The 20,985-nt window shown below is 39.7% G+C and overlaps 1 protein-coding gene across 6 annotated transcripts in view; it reads left to right on the top strand.

The window, feature by feature from the left end:
* LOC136444545 (rho GTPase-activating protein 29-like) overlaps positions 1-20,985 on the top strand; it is a 52,895-nt gene that overhangs the window by 23,463 nt on the left and 8,447 nt on the right. For all 6 annotated transcript variants that reach the window (XM_066442145.1, XM_066442147.1, XM_066442146.1 and 3 more), the window contains 15 exons: positions 4,533-4,614; positions 9,544-9,616; positions 11,161-11,245; positions 13,530-13,667; positions 15,801-15,865; positions 16,004-16,048; positions 16,171-16,236; positions 16,631-16,711; positions 17,099-17,305; positions 17,715-17,852; positions 18,120-18,176; positions 18,567-18,697; positions 19,328-19,647; positions 20,000-20,160; positions 20,516-20,701. In XM_066442145.1, the coding sequence (XP_066298242.1) occupies positions 4,533-4,614; positions 9,544-9,616; positions 11,161-11,245; positions 13,530-13,667; positions 15,801-15,865; positions 16,004-16,048; positions 16,171-16,236; positions 16,631-16,711; positions 17,099-17,305; positions 17,715-17,852; positions 18,120-18,176; positions 18,567-18,697; positions 19,328-19,647; positions 20,000-20,160; positions 20,516-20,701 (1,835 nt within the window). The remainder of the gene's footprint in view (positions 1-4,532; positions 4,615-9,543; positions 9,617-11,160; positions 11,246-13,529; positions 13,668-15,800; positions 15,866-16,003; positions 16,049-16,170; positions 16,237-16,630; positions 16,712-17,098; positions 17,306-17,714; positions 17,853-18,119; positions 18,177-18,566; positions 18,698-19,327; positions 19,648-19,999; positions 20,161-20,515; positions 20,702-20,985) is intronic.

Here is a 20,985-nt window from a genome sequence, read left to right as displayed (position 1 = left end):
AAATGTATTTTCATAAGCCTAAAATAACAGATTTAACAACATGGCCCAACATGGCCCCCAAACTTATGAGTGGGATGAAAAAAATGATAAAGCTGGAGATAGACTGCCAACCGGTTAGAAATACTGGTAAGTACTAGCTTGGTATCCATCCGGAGGGTAGGGCCATCAGACTGGAGCTAAAATATAAGGGTAAAAACAGACTGTAGATAAAGTAACTACACGTACATCTTGAAGCCTGCAGTGTAAGGAACATGAAGTAGGGTAGGTGTGAAGAAGAACAGGTGAAACTTGTTGACAACAGGTGTGCCCACTTCTACAAGGATCAAGTCTTCTATTATAATAAACAACTAGAATCAGAACACTAGTCCCACTTATTAGTTCTACCTTGCCATAAAGTGTTTTCAGTCTACCTGTGTCCAAAGCTGTATTTTACTGCAGAAATGTCAACCAAGATTGGCTAACTTCTATCTAGACATTCTTCAAAACCATCAGAAGAAACTGCAAGTGTTACATGTTATCTGAATCATTCTATATAATGTCCATCTTGATTTATTAACATATATGTGAGCAGGTATGCCTACCAACAAACAATGGAATATTACATTGACAAGTTCAAGTTACCTGTTGTACTAAGTAGACGTTGCTGTGCTATAGAATTAGACTCTACATGTGTCCTGGGTTCAAGAGTTTCTTGTCAAGCTTTATGCTTGGTCTCAACCTAGTCCGACCTGCTTTACCTTTGTTGCTGTACTTGTGACCTGGCTGTACCTCCAACATTCCTCCACACAGAGGGGGCCATGTTGTACATATGTTTCTGCTAAACCAATTCTATCACTAGAAATAAAGTTTTTTTTAACAGGTGTCCCCTGAAACCTAGGTTTTCACCCCTTTTAATTTGTAGCAAACAGAAAGAATGGTATAACTATAAGAAAGTCTATTAAGTCGATGACACTTTCTTTACTATCTTTCTGAGTCTTTGGATCATTTACTGCTAAAAGGGGAGGGGCACCGACGAAAAGAGTTTTTGGGCTGCTAAGGAGAAATTCTTATCAGAAACAATTTTTACATTTACCATACAAACAATCTTAGATTCAAGTTGAAAAATGTTTGCAAAAGCTGCACCTGAAAAAGTCTGAAAGAGTGCTGTCGAAAAAAAAAAACACATTCACATGACAATCAGTCAACAGCACTTTCTTTTACAGGGCCATAAAATATGTTATGCTCAGAAGTCCCCCTCTTGTTGACAGTAATTAAAGCAATATCCATTGTTAAGTTATATATTACACTAATCTTGGAGATCTTGCTTTCATCTTCTCCCTGGCTGCTTACTGTCATTAAAGGAAGGACCACCAGGTAATTGTGGCTGTTAGCCCTCCTACTTCACACCTCATTAGCATAATTGTAGCACCTGCTGGCCTTTGCACCTGCTATTAGTACTGTGGTGAGACGGGTGTGTGGTTTTCACTTGTGTAAAATGTGAAATGTAAGTATTTTGGACAGGACTGTCGCCATGGTTTCCAAGGTACACATTGAAACAAGGCCAGTTCACATCTGTTTAGATTATACCAATTCTTCTAATTATCAACCTATTTCTTTCTATATGGTAGGTCTGTTCCAATTGAAATAATGTGCATTTTTCAAGTCCTTTTCTCTATCCAATGATATCGTTATGAAATTGAAACCGTCTCCAGTTAAAGTTTTGTGTGTTTATATATTTTCTTCCAAACCACCCCTGCCTTTACATTAGAAAAGAAGTTGTTCCAGAAGTAGATTGACAATGGAATAGCACTATGCTGTATGGAGAAGCAACTTCCTGTTAAACTTACTTCATGTTATGAAACTTTCTTTCTTATTTTTTTGGTTCCAACTAAATTTCAACTAATTTACAACTGCACTGTGAATTTGTCTGTTTCTCTGAATTACCAGAGTAAAACAGGTGTTGAACAATGTTTTTTCCTCTTTAACTTCATTGAACCAAAGGCAAAAGAGCTCTGTATCCTTAGATTGTGCAAGACACAATTAAGAACAGGTGTGTTTTAAACATCCCATGCGCCAATTTAAGGTCATTCACTCCCACAAGAGTATGCAGAGGTGACTACCAACAGGGACCTGTCCTTCTGAGTTGGACCAGAAAGCTAATCCCTTTCTATATGGAAATCTAAGACTTTGTTTTGCATTCTTTTTCTGAAACTACATGTCAACAAGGACATTTGTTATTTGCCATCTAATTCCGGGGACTTAGTCAGTTGTCAGTGACATTCTTTTCGCCCTCCCCCACATCTCAAACAAGGTCAAGTACAACTTCTGTCACACTTGAAGTTCATATCTTCATCGTACACTTGATAGGAACGGATATGTTGTTCAAAATCTGAGTCCTCTACAGATGCTATACAAGTCAATAATGAAAAAAATCTACAACAACTTGGATGGAAAAATCTATCACTTGTATCTTGTGACTAGGGTGCTCTCAAGCTCCTGATTTTGTAAATGTTTTATGAATGAAAATGTCACAAAGTTTTGATATTTGCTTGCCAAGGAGACTGAACTGTTGAAATTTTTGTCCCGAGCAACAAAATTCCGTCTAGGACGGAAGGACAGATGCAAGAGGGATCCCAAGGGAAGACTGTTGCCATGACATCAAGAACATTCAGTTGTACTAACTGCGGACAAAACATCTTTTTAGTCCTTGTGTTCATACCTTCTTGAAATAGCTTCTCTTGTGTCTGTTTGGCTTAGCAATCACTATAGAGACATAAAGTCATCCAAATTGAACCTGAAAAGCACCTCTACAAAGAAAGACATTTGCACTGTACATGCATAACAGACTTCAAGCCTGAAAACCGTCTTCATTCATTATGTCATCACAATGAGATCCAATTACCCAGGAAAACATGCCATATATGGAAGAAAATCTGTTTCATGCCGTTTGTCATAACCTTCAAGTGTTTGATCAGGTACTTGACCAACCTCTCAACACTGGCCATGACAGGCCCTCGAGAAATTACAGATGCTTTCTCTGGCTTTGTTAGTTACAGGCAAGGCCATTTGTCTATACCAAGGCTGAAATGTGCTGATTTGATAAGAGTTAATCAGCTAATGGGTCATGTGGAAAGAGGTATAATCTAAACTGGCAATTTTCCGGTAATTAGGTAAAGTCAAGGTTAGCTTGTGGCCTGAGGTATATCTAGTAGGTATTTGTTGGTATTTCCTGTGCTGAACAATTTGTTATGAATGTCCTGTCCTGTGTTTAAAGCCCAGGACAGGCTTTCAAAAAATTTTAATAACTCATAGAATAACCTCATTGGCCATCTGTGTAGGAAGTTTATTTTTTCCTATAATAGTTGCATCTTTCATCCAACTTCTAGTACCAATGCAGGAAAACACACCAAAAAAAAAGATGCATTTTGTGTTGCACGCAGGGCTGTCTCCAGGACCTGTCCCTCCGTCCCAGGACGGAAATGTGGCCATTGGAATGGGAAAAAATTAAGCCCAGTCTGTTAAAAAAATGTTAATTTCATGACATCAAATTGATGTAAATGTATTTTTGTAAGCTGACAAAATGGCAAATTAGCAACATGGGCTCACAAACTTTAAGTGGGACGAAAAAAATTTAAAGCTGGAACCAGCCTTGGTTGCACATTACTGCAACATAAGATCTTTCTTCAGTATTCTCCTCAAGGGACAATGATGTAATGCTCCATACGTCCACAATGTCATGCAATGATTAATGTCTTAACTTATGATAAATCTCTGAGGGGAATCTGACATCAGTCAGGATTGCATATTGTCCTTGGTGTGTTGACAGATACAGTTCAGAAGCTTACATTATGATTTCAACTATTAGATTCATGAATACTTCACCTTGGCATCAGTCACTGACGAAAGACAGTGGATGTCTGAAACATCTGACTGTTTCAAAATTTTATCCAGTTGCTTGAGTAATTATTTTTGGCGTACTTCACCTTTATATTGGTGAAGATAGAAAAATTGTTAGAAATCTCTCTCAAAGTCACTGTCATTCGAACAAAATTTCACCTGAAAAGTCTGGATTTTTGCAGTGTTTATATGTAGAGGATATTTTAAAGAGTCTAGGAACCAGCACATGGTCTGGTTCGTGTCATTGATTCTTTTCCCATTCCATGGATGTTTTCAGTTATTCCCCTAACGTCAGTGTGTGACGTGGATCTAGGCTTCAGACGCATTTCTAAAGATTGAAATAGTTAGAAGGAAAGCAAATCCGAGGAAAACCTTCTTTTTTAAGGCGTCCCTTTCAAAGTTTACTTTGGTATGAATCGTCACACTCACAGAACCAAAGGTTTTTAATTTTCCATAGCCAGTGGATGCCAGACCCCCAATCAATCGTGTGGAGCGCAGTGACACAATGGATATTTCAGAGATTGGGGATCTGGCATCCAGGCTAAAGTTTTCGAGGACTGTACAATGTACAGTCATCATGATCAAAGGACTGCCTTCCTTGTGGCAGTGTCTTGAGAATAATACTTGACAAGACTTTTCTGTGTTTGTTTCTCCAGGCTACAACTATGAGGAGGAGCGAGAAGTGCCTTCCGACTTCTACGACGCCATCGATCAGCTGGCCTTGGCCTTCAGCAGCAGGTTGGTCTGACAGTTTTCTTTTAGGGCCTCTTTAGACCTACGACATTTTACGATCGTGCGATCATCGTCGTGGGCGACGTCGCCGGCGACGGTATTTTTTGGCCGTCTAAAGACGATCAAAACAATCGTGCGACGGCAATAAACGGGAAATCCTCGAATTGTCGTGCGACCACCTCGGACCCAGTCGCACGACGTTCAGCGGGGGGGCCTGTGGCTGTGTTTTTCTCGTCTAAAGAAGAATCGTCGCCGGCGACGGAAGTGGGTGATATGCTAATAAGCCTACAGCATGCTTTTTCCTGTCCGGGAAGGAAAGTTTTGTTTTCTTTGTAAATATGCATGCAGTTAGCAATGGAAACATATTTTTCTCATCCCAAACCGGTTATTCCGGCGCGACGCCCTGCTACCAGTGGCTACTTCTCTAGTATGCCCATATTCCTCGATCCCCGGGACATCCCCGGCGGCGGCCACGAACACGGGTTAAATCCCGTCCGTCTCTGTACCAGCCTCAATCTCTTTCTTTGTTGAGCACCGTTCTCAACGTCTCATCTGCAGGGCAACAGTTGTTGCAAAGTCAGTAAAAGCTTCATCTTTTGACGAAAACAAGCGGTTCCCACGCCATTTTGAATTTGAGCGCAAGAGGTCACTTTGGGTCACACGCGCACATCGATGGAATTCTGCGCCGCGGGGGTCCCGTGATATTTCCTAACCGTGTGTCTAAAGAAAACCGTCGCCTACGACGATGATCGTACGACCTTAATACATTGTAGGTCTAAAGCGCGCCTTAGTGACTCTTTTGATCTCTCACTTCTTCATGTTCGACCAAGTGTAGTTAACTAATCTGTTGGGTACTCATTTACACATTGTGGGACAGATAAAGATGCTAGGTTAGAAAGGAAGTGAAAACCTGGAGAAATCATGTAAGAAATAGACACTTTTTTATCTTTTGATGATGTCCAGTATCTGTATCTGTACAGCCAGTATGACTGCCATTCAGCGTAACACACCAGTATGCTGTCATTCACTTTTATTTCAAGTAAGCATTTTTAAGCAAGTATGATCCAATATCCTCATAAAGTCATACAGTTGACAAATAAATTGACTGTTTCCAATGAAGAATCTTTCAGAGAAAAGTTTGAAAGATAAGATTAAATTATAAGACCAAGTTTTTGAAGAAAATGTAAGTCAGGGATTTTTCATCTCTTCCCCTTTCTGTTGGCATTACCATCTCACCATGTATTAATTGTTCTCAATTCCCCATTCATATCTGAAATTTTATCAGCTCTTCCTTCTCCCCAAAATTATTCTAAAGTAGAGTTTACTAAAGCTGTATCCAAGCATCTATCTTTGCTGGTAGACTCATATGCGACTCATCCAAAGTTGTAATTGTATTACTTTAATTGGACAACAGATTAAGAATAGTTCTAGCTGTATCATCCACACGTGCTCTTTCGAAGTTGGCAGGCTCTGAGCTTCCCTCTGTTTTTGTAACAAAACCCAAGCTGCAGAAAAATCTGGAGAATGTTGGGGGACTAAGGGGTCTTCTGTGTTGCTGCAGGGGGTAATGCGATGTTTCCAGGTGTCCCTAGCTCCGCTATTGTCATGAGTAGTTTCTAAGAAACGGCAAAACTTTTGAATAACTTCAGGAACAAGAACATAAAGTACAAGATGTACTGACAGTTATTCAGAATTGTTTGCATGTCACTTAAGTGGTTTTGGTTAAGACTGCTGTAGTTTCATGAACTTCTAAGCTGGCCATATCTTTCATCCTGGTATTGATAATTGAAAGGCTGATGAAATCAAATGTTAGTTCACATGCAAAAGATATGTAGAAATATCCTGATGTTATCCATAATGAAAAAGTTTAAAAATACAGCCATGTGCTGCCATCTCTCAGACATGTCAACCCTAGGCATACATCATATGTTGACACCTTAAATCTGCAACACCAAAAAGATGCCAAGTTTTGGGAGACCCCTTGTATGCCCTCCGTCACAGAGCCCAGTCTTGATAAAGCCTGCCATGCCATGTATTTGAAATATGGGCACTGCGCTGCCATATTTTGGTTGCCTGCACAGAAAGCACGGAGTCATTGACAGAAGATTTGTTCCCGCGTTAGCGCTAACTTCCCCCTAAATGTATCGCTCGGGCGGAATGACATTTCGTTCATGGCACCTCTTTAGGTATGTGTTACCGTGTGCTTGTCCATGTCTAAGCTACATAATACTGTTTCCTTTTTCTGTGAGCTACAAATCTACAGGTTTCTTTTACTGTCTGCCCTTTGTAAATAGTTGCACAGGCACTTTTACCCAAGAAAGCTTGTGCAATATAAATAACTGTTATGCTCATATGCATGTACACTATAGGGAGGAACGTATGAGCCCTCTGTATCTGTGTATTTGTAGACATCTATACTTAGATCAGCTATGTTTGTAATATTTCAGTCCCGGTTTCTTTAATCACCCTTTGTTCAATTATGTATATTATAGATTCACTCTTTCATACTGCTTGTTGTTAGATCACAGTTGCAATACGATAAACCAGTTACAGTACTTTCTGTATATAAATTTCTCTTTGATGTTTATCATACAGATTTTATTAATTATATCAATCTCTTTTTTGACCATATTAGCAAGGCAGATAAGATTAAGATGCATGACACAGAAATTAAGTAATCAATCATTGATTCTTTACCCCTAATAAGTAGTACTACATAATTAATATCCATGTATGGATTTCTGGATAATTCGTGTCAGAGGAATGTTGATAGTTATTTTTCTTATCGCAAATGTTTACGAAAGACAGTATGCAAGGTCAAGGTCTGGTGACATTATGAGGCGCATCAGTATGGGGGGTGACACTTGATGCCATTTTGATAGCATAGCAATGGGATGTCAAATGCCAAATATGATTACGGTAGGCTTCACTAAATGTCACGCAGCTTGAGACATGGGGCTTTTAGTGGCCACTCTTAAACAGGTTTCTCTAATCAATATCAATTGAAGGGTTCTTATGTTATATCACTAGTTTTTTTTAAAAATCATATAACAATAAATGCATGCTACTGAAATTGTTGCCAAACTTGAACGTGCCTGACTATAACATTCTGGGCTTATCCAAAATGCATTAGTGTACTGCAATACGTGATGGCAGTCAGTGGTACATGCAGTTTAAAGAAAGTAGATCTTCTCATTTTGAATACCAAAAGTTGTATTGGTCACAGTCAGTATAATGTCAGAGTTTAGAAGGCTTTAGGAATCTGAAAAATTTAATAAACTTCAAAATGAATAAAAAATATCTCAATCACTTTGAAAGTAATGATGGAAATAAAGACAACATAATATCAAGGGAAATATGTTCTTTTATTAACAATGTGGCCACTTGCTAGTTGTATTGTACTGTAGATTTACAAATATTCATCCATTAGATTCTTGCTGTGTTCACTAGAAATGCCTGGGTGGCATAGTTGACACAGTAGCCATAATCAAATTATACCCAGTTTACCATGGTAGGATAAGCTAAGTAAACAACTAGCTCTATCCTAACATCTTATTTTTCAGTCTCACCAATATCCTGAAAGGAAAACGGAATGGTTAATCACACTTTTGTGCATTCGTAAGCCATTTTCTTACTTAGATGTAGAAAATTATCAATTTGTTTCATTGGCATAAGCATTTTGAAAATGCCATGTGTAATTGGTAAGAACACATGGAAACTACAGTGCACAATATTGCAGTAGAATTGCAATTTTGCAGTTGCTATTTCTGAACACCAACTTTTAAAGGTAAAGACATAAATATGTGAAATTTATCCCTTTAATTTGTTTATTTTTAATTTGTTTATCTTTATCATGGGTATTAGCCAGTATATACAATTAATAGAAAAAGATCATTGATATCTGAGCATTGCGACCCTTTGGGAATAGAGGTGGATGCTTCTGTTCTCTGATATCTGATCTTAAATACCATATGGGGGTAAGAGATACATACACATTTGATATGTATCTTCTGCTTCTTAGGGCAGTACCATTGCCTTTGTAGGGTCCCCGAATTCTTTGCATACAGATTTGAAAACATTTTCAAGCATTTCATTCAGAGATAGTACAAATGATTGATTGAAAAACAATTGATAAAATGCATCTGTTTGTTGTTGAAAGTTGCAGAAAGTCAAAGCAAAAAATTAGATGACTGATTCTAGAATAATTATTGAACTTTTTTTGGAAGTTGTGAAACCTATGGAAAGTTTTCTATGAAATGTGATTTTGTACAAAATTAGATGCAAAGTTCTGTCCTTAACTTTGACATGTGTGTTCCACCTTTTGACAACATGTTTGACGGTTAATGTATCTTGTGTGTTAAATGTTTGACAGTTGATGCGACTTGTGTGTTCCACTGTTTGACAGTTGATGTGCCTTGAAGTTGTGGGTTAAATTGTTTGACAGTTGATGTTTCTTACATGTATGTGTTCCACTGTTTGACAGTTGATGTGACTTGTGTGTACCACTGCTTGACAGTTGATGTGACTTGTGTGTACCACTGCTTGACAGTTGATGTGACTTGTGTGTACCACTGCTTGACAGTTGATGTGACTTGTGTGTACCACTGCTTGACAGTTGATGTGACTTGTGTGTACCACTGCTTGACAGTTGATGTGACTTGTGTGTACCACTGCTTGACAGTTGATGTGACTTGTGTGTACCACTGCTTGACAGTTGATGTGACTTGTGTGTACCACTGCTTGACAGTTGATGTGACTTGTGTGTACCACTGCTTGACAGTTGATGTGACTTGTGTGTACCACTGTTTGACATTTGATGTGACTACTGTGTACCACTGTTTGACAGTTGATGTGACTACTGTGTACCACTGTTTGACAGTTGATGTGACTTGTGTGTTCCACTATTTGACAGTTGATGTGACTTGTGTGTTCCAGTGTGTCGGAGTACCTGATGGGGGATGTGGAGCAGACCACCACACCCACCGCCCCACAGTCCAGCAAAACAAGGGTGAGTCCTCGATCCCCTTCTCTACTTCCCATGACATGTGTGATGACCCTCCCCTCTACGGGGTCACCAATGACAGGGATAAACAACAGCTGATGTTGTCACTACAGTATCAGCCAACTTCCTCAAAAGTTCAAAACAGGTTAAAACTGACTTAAGGATGTGGTGCGAAAGTCTTCCCTCCAAATTATCTATTTCTGCCATGAATAATATGGCAAGAAAGAGGTTTCTCTTTCTTCAAGACAGTCTCCAGAATGCTACTAAGGTAAGTGTTCTATGTGTTCACGTGCATCGATAGTTGTTAACATGCCTCACACTTTCTTATACTTACCCTGCATATCTTGACAGTGTATTTGTCGGGCACTGCGATGTTAGGTATATTTTGTAAAGAAAATTCACTTCTGTCCCTTAAAGAAATGTACATTTCTCGTTAAAGTCTGTTTTGGAAGGAGGATTTTAGAGATTTAGATAAACTTGAAACTTGTTTATTAGTTAGACTTGTTAAATGTGCACAAAGGAGCTAGCGCAAAGGAATGAGCATGACATCACATGCACCTGTTGTTGCACACGTACACACAGGTCACCCAGCAAACATCAACATGAATGTCTTCTAAGCACCGCTTACGCTTAAGTATCCGGCCTTCATGGTACATGTAGAAATTACGTACTCAGTGAACATGTATGATGTGGTATCCAAAGCTTCTGGCCCTTTTGATACTGCCTTGCCACCAATAGATCTGCTTCGAGATTAGGATTGTACATGCTTTCAGTCTACTTTTAGGCCAGGTTATAATGCTTTAACAAAAGATGTGTCAATGATTTCAACAAAGAAGGATCTGCAACAAAGGATGGAAAAAAATGCCAAACTTCTAGTTCACCTTCCAGGGCTCGAAATTCATCTTTGGGAATAGGTGCACTGGTGCACCCAACTAAAAAAATTGGGTGCACTGAAAGAATTTTGGGTGCACCAGATAAAATAAAGTTGAATGTTCTTCAGAACATAATTACAAAGTTTAACGCTGCTGCCTTTTTTAAGAACTTCAATCTGTAATTCTATAGCTAACTTCAAAATTTAAAACAAATAATACATTAGATAAAGTACAGCAAAAAGTTATCATGCTGTTTTTTATACTTACATTTCAAGAATATTCTGTATACTAGTATACGATAGTACCTTAACCTTATAGGCTACAAAAATATATAGGTGCACTGGTGCACCCACAGTCAAAAATTAGGTGCACAGCTCCAATTTTGGGTGCACTGGGTGCACATGCACCCACTATTTCGAGCCCTGCCTTCCTTCCACTTGTGTAAAAAATATCCCTCGCCTGCATTGAAACCATGTCGAAGATATTGTACCTCAGATAAAATAGACACCATGTTTTTATCCTTAAGCATACTGAAGTAGCCGTTTGGCACCCCATTCTCTGTTGGGTACAGAGTTAGGCAGCAGGGAGAAGGTTAAAAAGGAAAATATTGCAAGAGTCAAAGTTGTGCATGATGTTGAAAATTCTTCTATTTTAACCAGTTTTTGTTTTTCCTGTCAGTCGCACGAGAACCTGTCTTCGGCGGGTGCAATCCAGGAGAACTCCCACAGCAGACACCCCAGTCAGGAACACATACCTGAAACAGGTGGGCTACAATTTACTGCTTAAGTTTGGACAAGACTAACTAAAGTGTTTTGCGGTTGGAAGGGAGCTGATGTGGAAATGAATCACATGACAGCAGTAGCATGAATGTCAAAGGAATCAGCATTAAAAAGTTGTAAGGTACAACATTTAAAAAACACCGTCCATATCATTACTTAATGGTAAAAAAATTAATTGAAATGAAACTTAAGGTATTTACTTTTAGGAAAATCAGGCGACCTCAAATGAGGAGGAATCATGACGGTTTTTCGTCACCTAGTAATGCAGTGAGGCTTCACTATGGCTCGTGTATTCAGCCAAGCACACTTGATCACCCCTACTCTTCTCGATACGTGTGCTGGGTTCTTTTACATGTACGTGCATAGGTTTGACATTTACTAAGTCCATCCTTACTTTGTAAATTGTCACTGTTCCAGTAACTTGCAGATACCTGACGAATGTTACGGGAAGGTTTTACTGTAGAAAAGAAGATATCAGTAGTACTGAGGATGATAGACTGTAACTCGAAGACATACCGTAGAAATGAAAATTTGATCTTTTAGGTATAAACACCTGCTACTTTGATCTGTTAGTCATGTAGACTGGCAACATCTGTACAAAATGTTTTGAAAGGAAAATTTGAATTATGAAAAAGGGTAAACATGATATTAGTAACAGAAAAATCTAGACACGGTTGAAAGGAAATGTTCTGTACGTGTTGACATTCTCCAAGGTATGTGCTGTGGTGATATGTAAACACGGAAGGCATTTTTTAAACTTACAACTGACGCAGACATAACTCTACTAAGGAGCAAACCTGGTCCAGAATTACAAGTGTTCCAAGTAATCTATACTTGCATTGTTTGGGAGGCAAAGGATCTTAGACAGACTTAAATGAATGTTGCTCGTAGGTTCGAAAAAAGCACACCGTCTTGATCCTAATCTTTTAGTTTCCTGTTCTTATCAGATTCTTCTAACTTGTTTTTAGCAGCATATTATATGGACAGTTTCAGTCTACATGATACAAAGTCCTGTAGATGGTACGATGTTGAAAGGAAAGGTTTACAAGGGACCAGAAAATTCTGTTGTACAGGGGTAGAAGTAGCAAGCATATCAGAGCTCTTTCTTGAAGTAGATGCTAGTATACTTTTGAATACCCTTTATACTACTTGTGTGTATAGGTCACACTTAGACTCACTATGCCACATATTAGACACACAGAAAGTATACTTTAAAGATGGATTTATATATAAACCCATGGCAGATGAATCTTTTGCATATATAAGTGATTAATGGCTTGTTATGGACTGAGTGGCATCTAATCTGTTGGATAGATACAATACAGTATTGTCAGCCTGTGACAGAACTGTATGCTGACCTGTGAAGAATGTTACATACTACGTCAGTCCCATGTTTGTGGCAGCTGTGTGGTCTATGTTTAGGTTTTTAGCCTGAAGCACTGAAATACTCAGTAGTCTCAAAGACCCTTTTGTTTTTGTTTTACTTGGTCAGCATTGAAGAAATGTGCAAATGTCGACTGATTGACAAATCAAAACAAAGATGTTGTCCTGTTGACCTTTTCTCCATTACAAAGAAGCTTTTAAGTTTTTGATACTGACAAAACAGTTAGTGATTTATGAAGGAGCAGTCAAACTTGAGCAGGAAGACAATTCAGGGAACCGACAAAATCTGGTTTATGTGGACAGACTGTCATTATAGACAGGCCTAGGATTCTTGTATCAATGGGAAAAATCATCAGCAAAAAGTGGTCCCATTGGTCCCATTGGCCACTTCCTTTTCAAGAAATAGAAATAGAAATGGTCACTTGTACAGGTTTGACCCAAGCTTGGACATGTTGAAGGGGATTGCATTCGTCATTTCGGATGGTGACGTAAAGCCGATGGCCCTGTATACATTATATGAGGTAGCTTCAGGTTTACGTCTCAAGCATCAAACCCCTGCATTTAAAAGAACCCAACACACTTATCAAGAAGAGTAGGGGTGACCCGGTGTGCTTGGCCAAAAAATGCGAGCCCAGCCACATTACACTACCAGCTACTTGAAGAATCATTTGATGTTTTGTCCTGTGTAGGGGATGATGTTTGACTGTACATGTACATGGATCTATAATAGTTAGCACATTCACTAGCAATCTTTAAGTTTTAGATCATGTAACATATGTGTGACTGTGATGTTTTGTCCTGTGTAGGGAAGGAGGTTTGATTGTATTTATCTAGCTTTTAGATCTTGTACCTTGTGCGTGACCCGTGATGTTTTGTCCTGTGTAGGGGCGTTACCTGCGGAGGAGATTGACAACACCCTCCTGAGGCTGGAGTCAGGGGTGGACCTCGCCCTCCAGCGCTGCAAGGCCTGGTCCAAATATGCCAAGGACATCATCACTTATGTGGAGAAAAAAGCCAGCTTAGGTGAGCAAGGACATATGGAGAAAATGAGGGGAAAATACTGGGGAAAAATCATTGTCACACACAATTCGTATATATGATGGTCTACATGGAGGCCCAGGCAACACTTAATGCTGAATTCAGAAGTACCCCCTGCATGTTGCGCTAAAATTAAGGAAGATAATCTCAAAATTGTATCGCCTCCCTACGTATTATGTCTATAAGACAGCTTTCTATTCGAATCACAGGAAATAAGAATAGGCTGCCTATGCTTTATGGAAAAGAGCATGCAGACCCTCATATATATAAATATATTTTTGCAACTTGTCATTGTCATGATACTACCAAGTGACTTTAGCTATCTTGGTAGTATCATAGGTAGTGCCTCTCTCATCCTATATGATATGTATGTATGTTACCATGGCTCTCTCCAGTCTCTGCCCTTCTGTCCCAGGACAGAATTTTGCTGCTTTGAATGAAAAGAATTTAAACCATTGATGGACAAAAATCAAGACTTCTTGACATTTTCATGAGGTTACCAGCAGTGTGAGCAAAACTACCACAACATTAGAATTGAAACCATTGAACTATTTGTTACTCAAAATGTGTGAAACAGTGTTTCAGAGGTTTGAAATTTCAAATCCTAGGAGAGCATCCCCCAGAACAATCCCTCAACACAGAACCTTGCTCCATCAAACTATTAGGATTCAGAGCTGGAGACGAGTATTGAATATAACCTTTTATAAGCGTATAGTTATATTTCGGGTTTGCAAATACTATCAGGGCTTCTTCTAAAGAGGGTTACAGGGGCACTACGCCCCCATGCCCTGACTATGCTCCCCCATACCCTGGGGAACAGTTCCTCTATAAAATGCCCCATTTTTAATTCTCTCAAACTCCACATCGTGGGAGGTGGGTTGCAATACTCCCCCTTGCAATCTCCAGAAAAAAAAGACTGTTAAATACTGAAAGCCTTGTATACATTATATTACACTGCCTACAGTACATGTATGGCATAGAAAGTTACTAAATTCTCTAGCATCTGATCAGCTCTCACCTTTGGAAGCTTCAGACAGATTTGTAGCTCCCCCTGTATGTATCTAGCTCGATGTTTGTCAGGTTGATAAGGCAATGTGGGCCACACCAACAATCCTAAGTGACATCCAGTGGTGAGTAAAGTACTTTCTTGGGACCAGGCCAGTGTTGGGTCAGCAGGAACAACAATGACATGTTGCAGCTGGACTGGATTTTGAAAGCCAGTTCATTTTTGATAGATGTAAAATCCTTTTTTATGAAAATAAACATATCGAAAGAAGTTGTAAAACATACACTTTGGTCAATCAAATCTAGATTGTTAGTCTATCAATTGTACTGTATTGTATATCATAGGAAAGTTTGAAGAAAGAAAAATGAATCTTAATTTCTCATAATGATGGAACCTCATTTGTAATAATCATTTATATGTGACGAGCACTGTAGAGCTGATGATGTAAGTGAGTCACCAAAACAAAGATGCTTATATGATCGACAAAAGTTAACTTTCCGACCTTTTTTCATAAGTTTAGATATAGCCAGCAAGGTTGCATTTGCACAATTACGCCCCTCAAAGTACCTTGACTTTCTAACCGATCAAGAAACAGAAGCACTTAGATCCAGTGGTGGTGTGGTTTATCACTTGGTTGTCACCCTGATAAATCCTTGGCTTTTACTTTGGGGATTGTCACTTCTGGAGTGGACCAAAGGTCTCTTGGATCCTACCCAAAGTCAACTATGTTAGATTTACTCCCAGACAGACATCTGTTTGTAAGCCTCTGTTGATAGGCTCTTTGAGGATCTGTTTCCTTTAAGGGTTACATCATTTCAGCCATTGTTGATCTGAAGCCAAGACTGCATTATGTGCAGTGTATATGTGAGCAGTTGGAAGTAGTCTCAATTTGGACTGTTAGGAATTCCACAGACATAAACGTGTCATTTCCGAGAGTTCAGTCTTCAGTATATCCTTCCAAATAAGGAGTTTTTAGTTGTGGTTTTAATAATTCTGTTGTACACATAGTTATAAATTTATTGCTTCATGATTGTTGTTTATGTCAAAACTAAATGTTTACTTTGTAGCTTATTGAGTTACATAATTATTGAATCATCATTTGCTTCTTTCAGAAATGGAATATGCAAAGAGCATAGCCAAGCTTGCACAGAACACAAGATCAGTCATCACTGAAGATGTGAGTATTCCACATATACATGTATCTTCTCAGTCACTGTGTTTCCTTTCAAATCTGCTTGTAATCAGTTCAGATTAGCTGTTTATAGTAGAACAAAACTTCATTATTAAATGTGACTTTTCCTGTTTTCGTCCACAGAGTTTTCTACCGTTCCAGTCGATATATTGTACAGCATTAGATCAGGTATTTGGTCAATTTAATTACTTTTCCAATTTTGTGGCACTTTGAGATTTGTGCAATTTCTAGATGACCCAACATTTTTGTCTTGTCATGAGGAAAATAATGTCTATTGTTGACTGTTGCAGGACATAGAACATTACAACACATGCCAGGCTACATGTACCTTACTACAGGGACACAAGTTTGTGGAGGTAAGTTGGTAGACGCTAAATTGTTGAAATAATTGGGGCATGTGCATTTCTGGTGTGTTCCTACTTTTATTTGAACTGTGAACTCAAAAATACTGCAAACTATTGGATTCTCACCCTGCTCCATTTTATGGAGGTTCATTTACATGTAAGCCGGGAAGTGGGGGGCTCTTTTTTTATAGATGTAATAAACTTTAAACTTCATCAAACCTTTAGCTAACATTTGTTACCACATTTCATGTGATGGAAATCTTTCAAGAATGTTAGAAGAAAGGGAGCGCATTCTGTGTTCTAACTCTCGCTTTGTCAAAACATGTATATGGGAGCTAATCTTGTAGCCATACAATGAAGTTGCATGGCATAACAGACATGTTTCTATGTGTTATCACACATACAGCCTCTCACCATGAGGAGAAACGACCATGAGAGAAGAAGAAAGGAGTTTAAGGACCAGTGGCAGCACGAGAGGAAGAGATTGGTAAGTTTTAGTCTTAAGTAGAATTAGAGATAGTTACCTATGCCAAGAAGGTTATGTTTTCGTGTGTGTGTGAGTTGGTGTGCATGCCTGTCTGTGTGTGTGTGTTTGAACAAGATAACTCAAGAATGCCTAGGTGGATTGCCTTATATTCAGTTTAGGGGTAGGTCTTCATGAGACATCGAAATGATTTGATTTTGGGCCCCCTAGGGTCTTGTAATCATACTGCAGCGAAACTTCAAGTTTCAATATCATTCAATATCGAAGACTACTTTATATTGTCATGTTTGTTAACATGCTACATCTTCTTTGCATTTCATGGTAAATGTTTCTTGCCTGCACATTTTTACATACTAAATGTTTTTCATTCCTTTGATTTGTTCTCCTCAGCATGACTCCTTGTCCAACCTGAGAAAGTCTCGTCAGCAGTACGTGATGCGACAACAGGAGTATGAGAAGGCTAAGGAGTCTGCAGCAAAGGCTGAGACAGAGACCATCAACAGTAGTATCAGTACACCCAGTCTGGGCACCAAGAGCACAGGAGGGGGCACCAAACTGGACAAGAAGAGAAAGATAGAAGAGGACTGTCTACACAAGGTAGGGCTCTTCAGATGACTTATTACATTTGTCCCAGAGGACTGCTGGACACCGAAAGGGTACCTTCTGGTGTTCTCACAATTCGCTCACAGTGTGTATTTGTTACCAGGTCCTGCTTTGATTTTAACTCCGTGTTAAAAACTTCCAGGGCCCCGGCCATGCCAAAAAATAGCCTGGTGGCTGCAGGGTGCCCCACAGGGCCACGTAGGGGTAATGCCTGAAAATGAAAAAAAAGAAAGAGCCGTTGAACTGATAGCTATAGGGCCCCTTTTTACAATTGCGACCTAAGCATTAAGGGACTTGTTGCTGTTTTTCAAAGTTGTGGATTTATGTGACCCGGCGGATTAATGTTAATAGAGGTTAATCCAATGTGCAGTTTTATGAAGTGTTGTGAACATGTGTTCTCCAGGCAGAGGAAGCAGAGACTACGTACAAGGCCTGTGTGGTGGAGGCCAACAACAGACAACAGGCCTTGGAACAGATGAAAGCTCAGGTCCTGTCGGGACTGAGGGAACTCATCTACCAGTGTGACCAAACCATGAAGGCTGTGAGTTGGCATTTTGTACTTGACACAGATCAGACCATTTTGCCTTTCAATCAATAATCAAAGACTTCCTGTATCCTGTTTTACCAACACTCCTCCGCTTTGTCTAGCCTCCAAGAAATCATATTTTCAGCCTGCATAGGAGACTACAGTACTCCTTGTCCATGAAAAATAAAGATGATAGGCATTCTCTGAAAAGGTATCAAGGCTGTGTTTTCCCCGTTATTTCTGTGTAAGGCAATCATAGTTTTTCCCCCTCTATCGTTTCAGGTGACAGTGGGATACTTCCAGATGCAGCATACTATGGCAGCACCTAGCCCTGTACAGGTAAAGACGCTTATATTTTCTTTCTTGTAAATCCAACATTGGCCCAAACCGTACAGTGCCGAGATGTCTGATAACATGTAGTGCTGGAGCTAAGGGAAGTTGTAGACAAGTAGTAGTAGATACGTTTTTCTTTGTTGTATTACATGTACGTTTTTGTATGTTGCTTTGGCAGCCAGATAATTTTCTATGAAAGGTTTTCTTTATATAGCCTTTTGTTGGTCTTGTCATGTTAAAGATTTGTTGACTACATGTATGTGTACAAAAGGATTTCTTGTTGTTTTTTTAGTTTCTAAGACAGTCTTTGCATAAGTTGTGACGTTGGGTACTCTTGTAATGTACATGAAATATGTTATTAGGATTACTACGATACATGAACCATTCTCCCTGCAGTTCCAGACACTGTGCGAGAGCTCCAAGCTATATGAACCAGGCACTCAGTTTGGAGAGTTTGTCAAAGGGCTCCCCCCCTCCTCTTCAAACTTCAACAACAATGTTGTGTACGAGTTTGAGCCATACACTGGGTGAGTTTCTTGAAACCTAACATATGATGTTGTGCTATCAAACATGTATACTGCCATGTATGTGTCAGGTTTTTCTGTTGCTGGTAGGAGACTAGATTTTTGTTTCAGACAAATTTGAAATAAAGCCTGTAGTAGGATATGACGTAGTTGCTACCACTGCAAAGCTGAGGTCCTGTCAAGGATGGTATGGATGTGTCAAGGCAGCATTCCTTCCTAGTGTAAACACAGCATCTAGAAGGTAGATAAATTACACCAACTACTAGTCTAGCCTTTTTTGGCACTCCTGGATTCCAGAAAGTCACAAATTATCGTTCTACATTGATAAAAGCATTTTGAATATCCAGGAAGACATTCTGAGGAGCTTTTTAATGTGTAAAAAGCTTTTTTTCTGGAGGTTTTCAGCATTTTTAACGTACTTCAAAGCATTGTAATAAAATGTTGTTGCAAAAGATAGCTCTGTATACAAGTTTGCAGCAAAGATAACATACATGTATGTGCCAGTAGGAGAAGGGTAGTACGGCTGCACTCTTCAAGTGACTAAGAAATTTCCTTTGAAGACAAGTAGAATGTAGTGACTGTCTGTAAGTTTAACATTTAAGAAATTGAACATGTTATATTTTGTATTCGCAGCTACCAGATGCAGCGACCAAGAAGAGCAAGTAGTGTGTCAGCGGGCAGCGCCGAGTTCAGTTCCTCGATGGACGACAGCCCGATAGACAAGCACAGCACGCCGCATCCCATCAAGGCGTGGGCGCACTCCCCCCAGGCCATCCCCGGGAGCGACACGGACAGCGCCAGCGGGAGTAGTACCAGGTCGCTGGACCCCTCGCCATCGGCGAGTCCTGGGGATCCACCAAGGAAACTTCCTCGCGCTCCCTCCACGGGAACAATGTCATCGGGAGATGAACTGTTAGATGAGCAGGAGAGTCCAGGGATTGGCATTGACTCCAGTAGGTTTTTAGTTTATTTTCTGTGTTGATTTCAAACAGTGTAATTGATTAGGGGATCAAAATCTTTATGCAAATCACAGTTGTGTGTGTTAACGACAGCAAAGCTCTTTGAATGTACATGTAAATGTAAGCCTCATTTGCTGGAATTTCTGTGGAATACTGCATAGCAGCTTCTTATACATTTGTAGTATCTTCCGAATATGCTAGGAATGCAAATCTTCCAGTTTTATCTACTGCCTACATGATATCAAATTTTTTTGGTACATGGATGTCTATGGAAGGATTAAAACTTTCTCAGATATTGTAATGAAAGTTTTATGTATCACAGCTAACCTAACCACTGTTACATCAGGGTTTATCAGTGGTATGACCCCGGATGCCTCCCCTGGACCCTTCCGTAACCTGGTCCTGTCGAAGGCGGCGCATACGCACCAGTTCAGGAAGCTGCGTACGCCCTCCAAGTGTCGAGAGTGCGACAGCTACGTCTATTTCAACGGTGCAGAATGCGAAGAGGTAAGAGTCAAGAAGCGGCTATTGACATAAGTAAGAAATCACGACTCCAAAATGGAAAACAAGAGATGTTTGGCCATCCACAGAAGGCCAAAAGTTATGCATAGCCACGCCATCTTTCTTTGCGACGAAATAGGTCCAAATCATAGGATAAAAACCCACTCGTCTGATATAAACCCACTATCCAAGCTGGAATAACATTGGCAAAAGATATGGTAAGAGCACTGCAGAAATCCATTGATTGAAATCAATGGAGAAAGGTTGTATTAATGCCTTTATGTCATACCTGGGCTGGGATAACATTCATTCGGTTGTTGAAGAGTGATCTAACTGATATTCTTCTCTCCCCACCATCCAGTGCATGCTGGCATGCCATAAGAAGTGTCTGGAGACCCTGGCTATCCAGTGTGGCCACAGGAAACTCCAAGGGAAGCTGAGTCTGTTTGGAGTGGACTTCCACCTGCACTGTAACACCCACACTCAGGTGCCCTTTGTTATCGAGTCGTGTATAGAGGAGATAGACAACAGGGCACTCATGGTCAAGGTGAGAAACTTTTTTTGTTAAACATTTCCATACCTCTGCCATGTAGTGCTGTCACTAGATGATGGAATATTGATACACCTTGTCACCCTCATTTGGAAGGATTTGTTGGGTAAATCTCTGCTCTATTTAACTTCATAGAGCCTCCAACTACATGTATATGAATAGTTTTTCATTGTGAAAACAAACATCTTTCCAACTTTTCTACTGAAGTGCAGGGCAGGTAAAAGATTGGGTGGAAAACCATTCACATTTCCTTGATGTTAGTTGTAAAAATGACATCTACT

The sequence above is a fragment of the Branchiostoma lanceolatum genome, chromosome 11 (assembly GCF_035083965.1).
Source record: "Branchiostoma lanceolatum isolate klBraLanc5 chromosome 11, klBraLanc5.hap2, whole genome shotgun sequence".
In the NCBI taxonomy this organism is placed as follows: domain Eukaryota; kingdom Metazoa; phylum Chordata; class Leptocardii; order Amphioxiformes; family Branchiostomatidae; genus Branchiostoma; species Branchiostoma lanceolatum.
The sequence above is the reverse complement of the archived record's forward strand: the minus strand, read 5'-3'. Positions and strand labels throughout refer to the sequence as shown.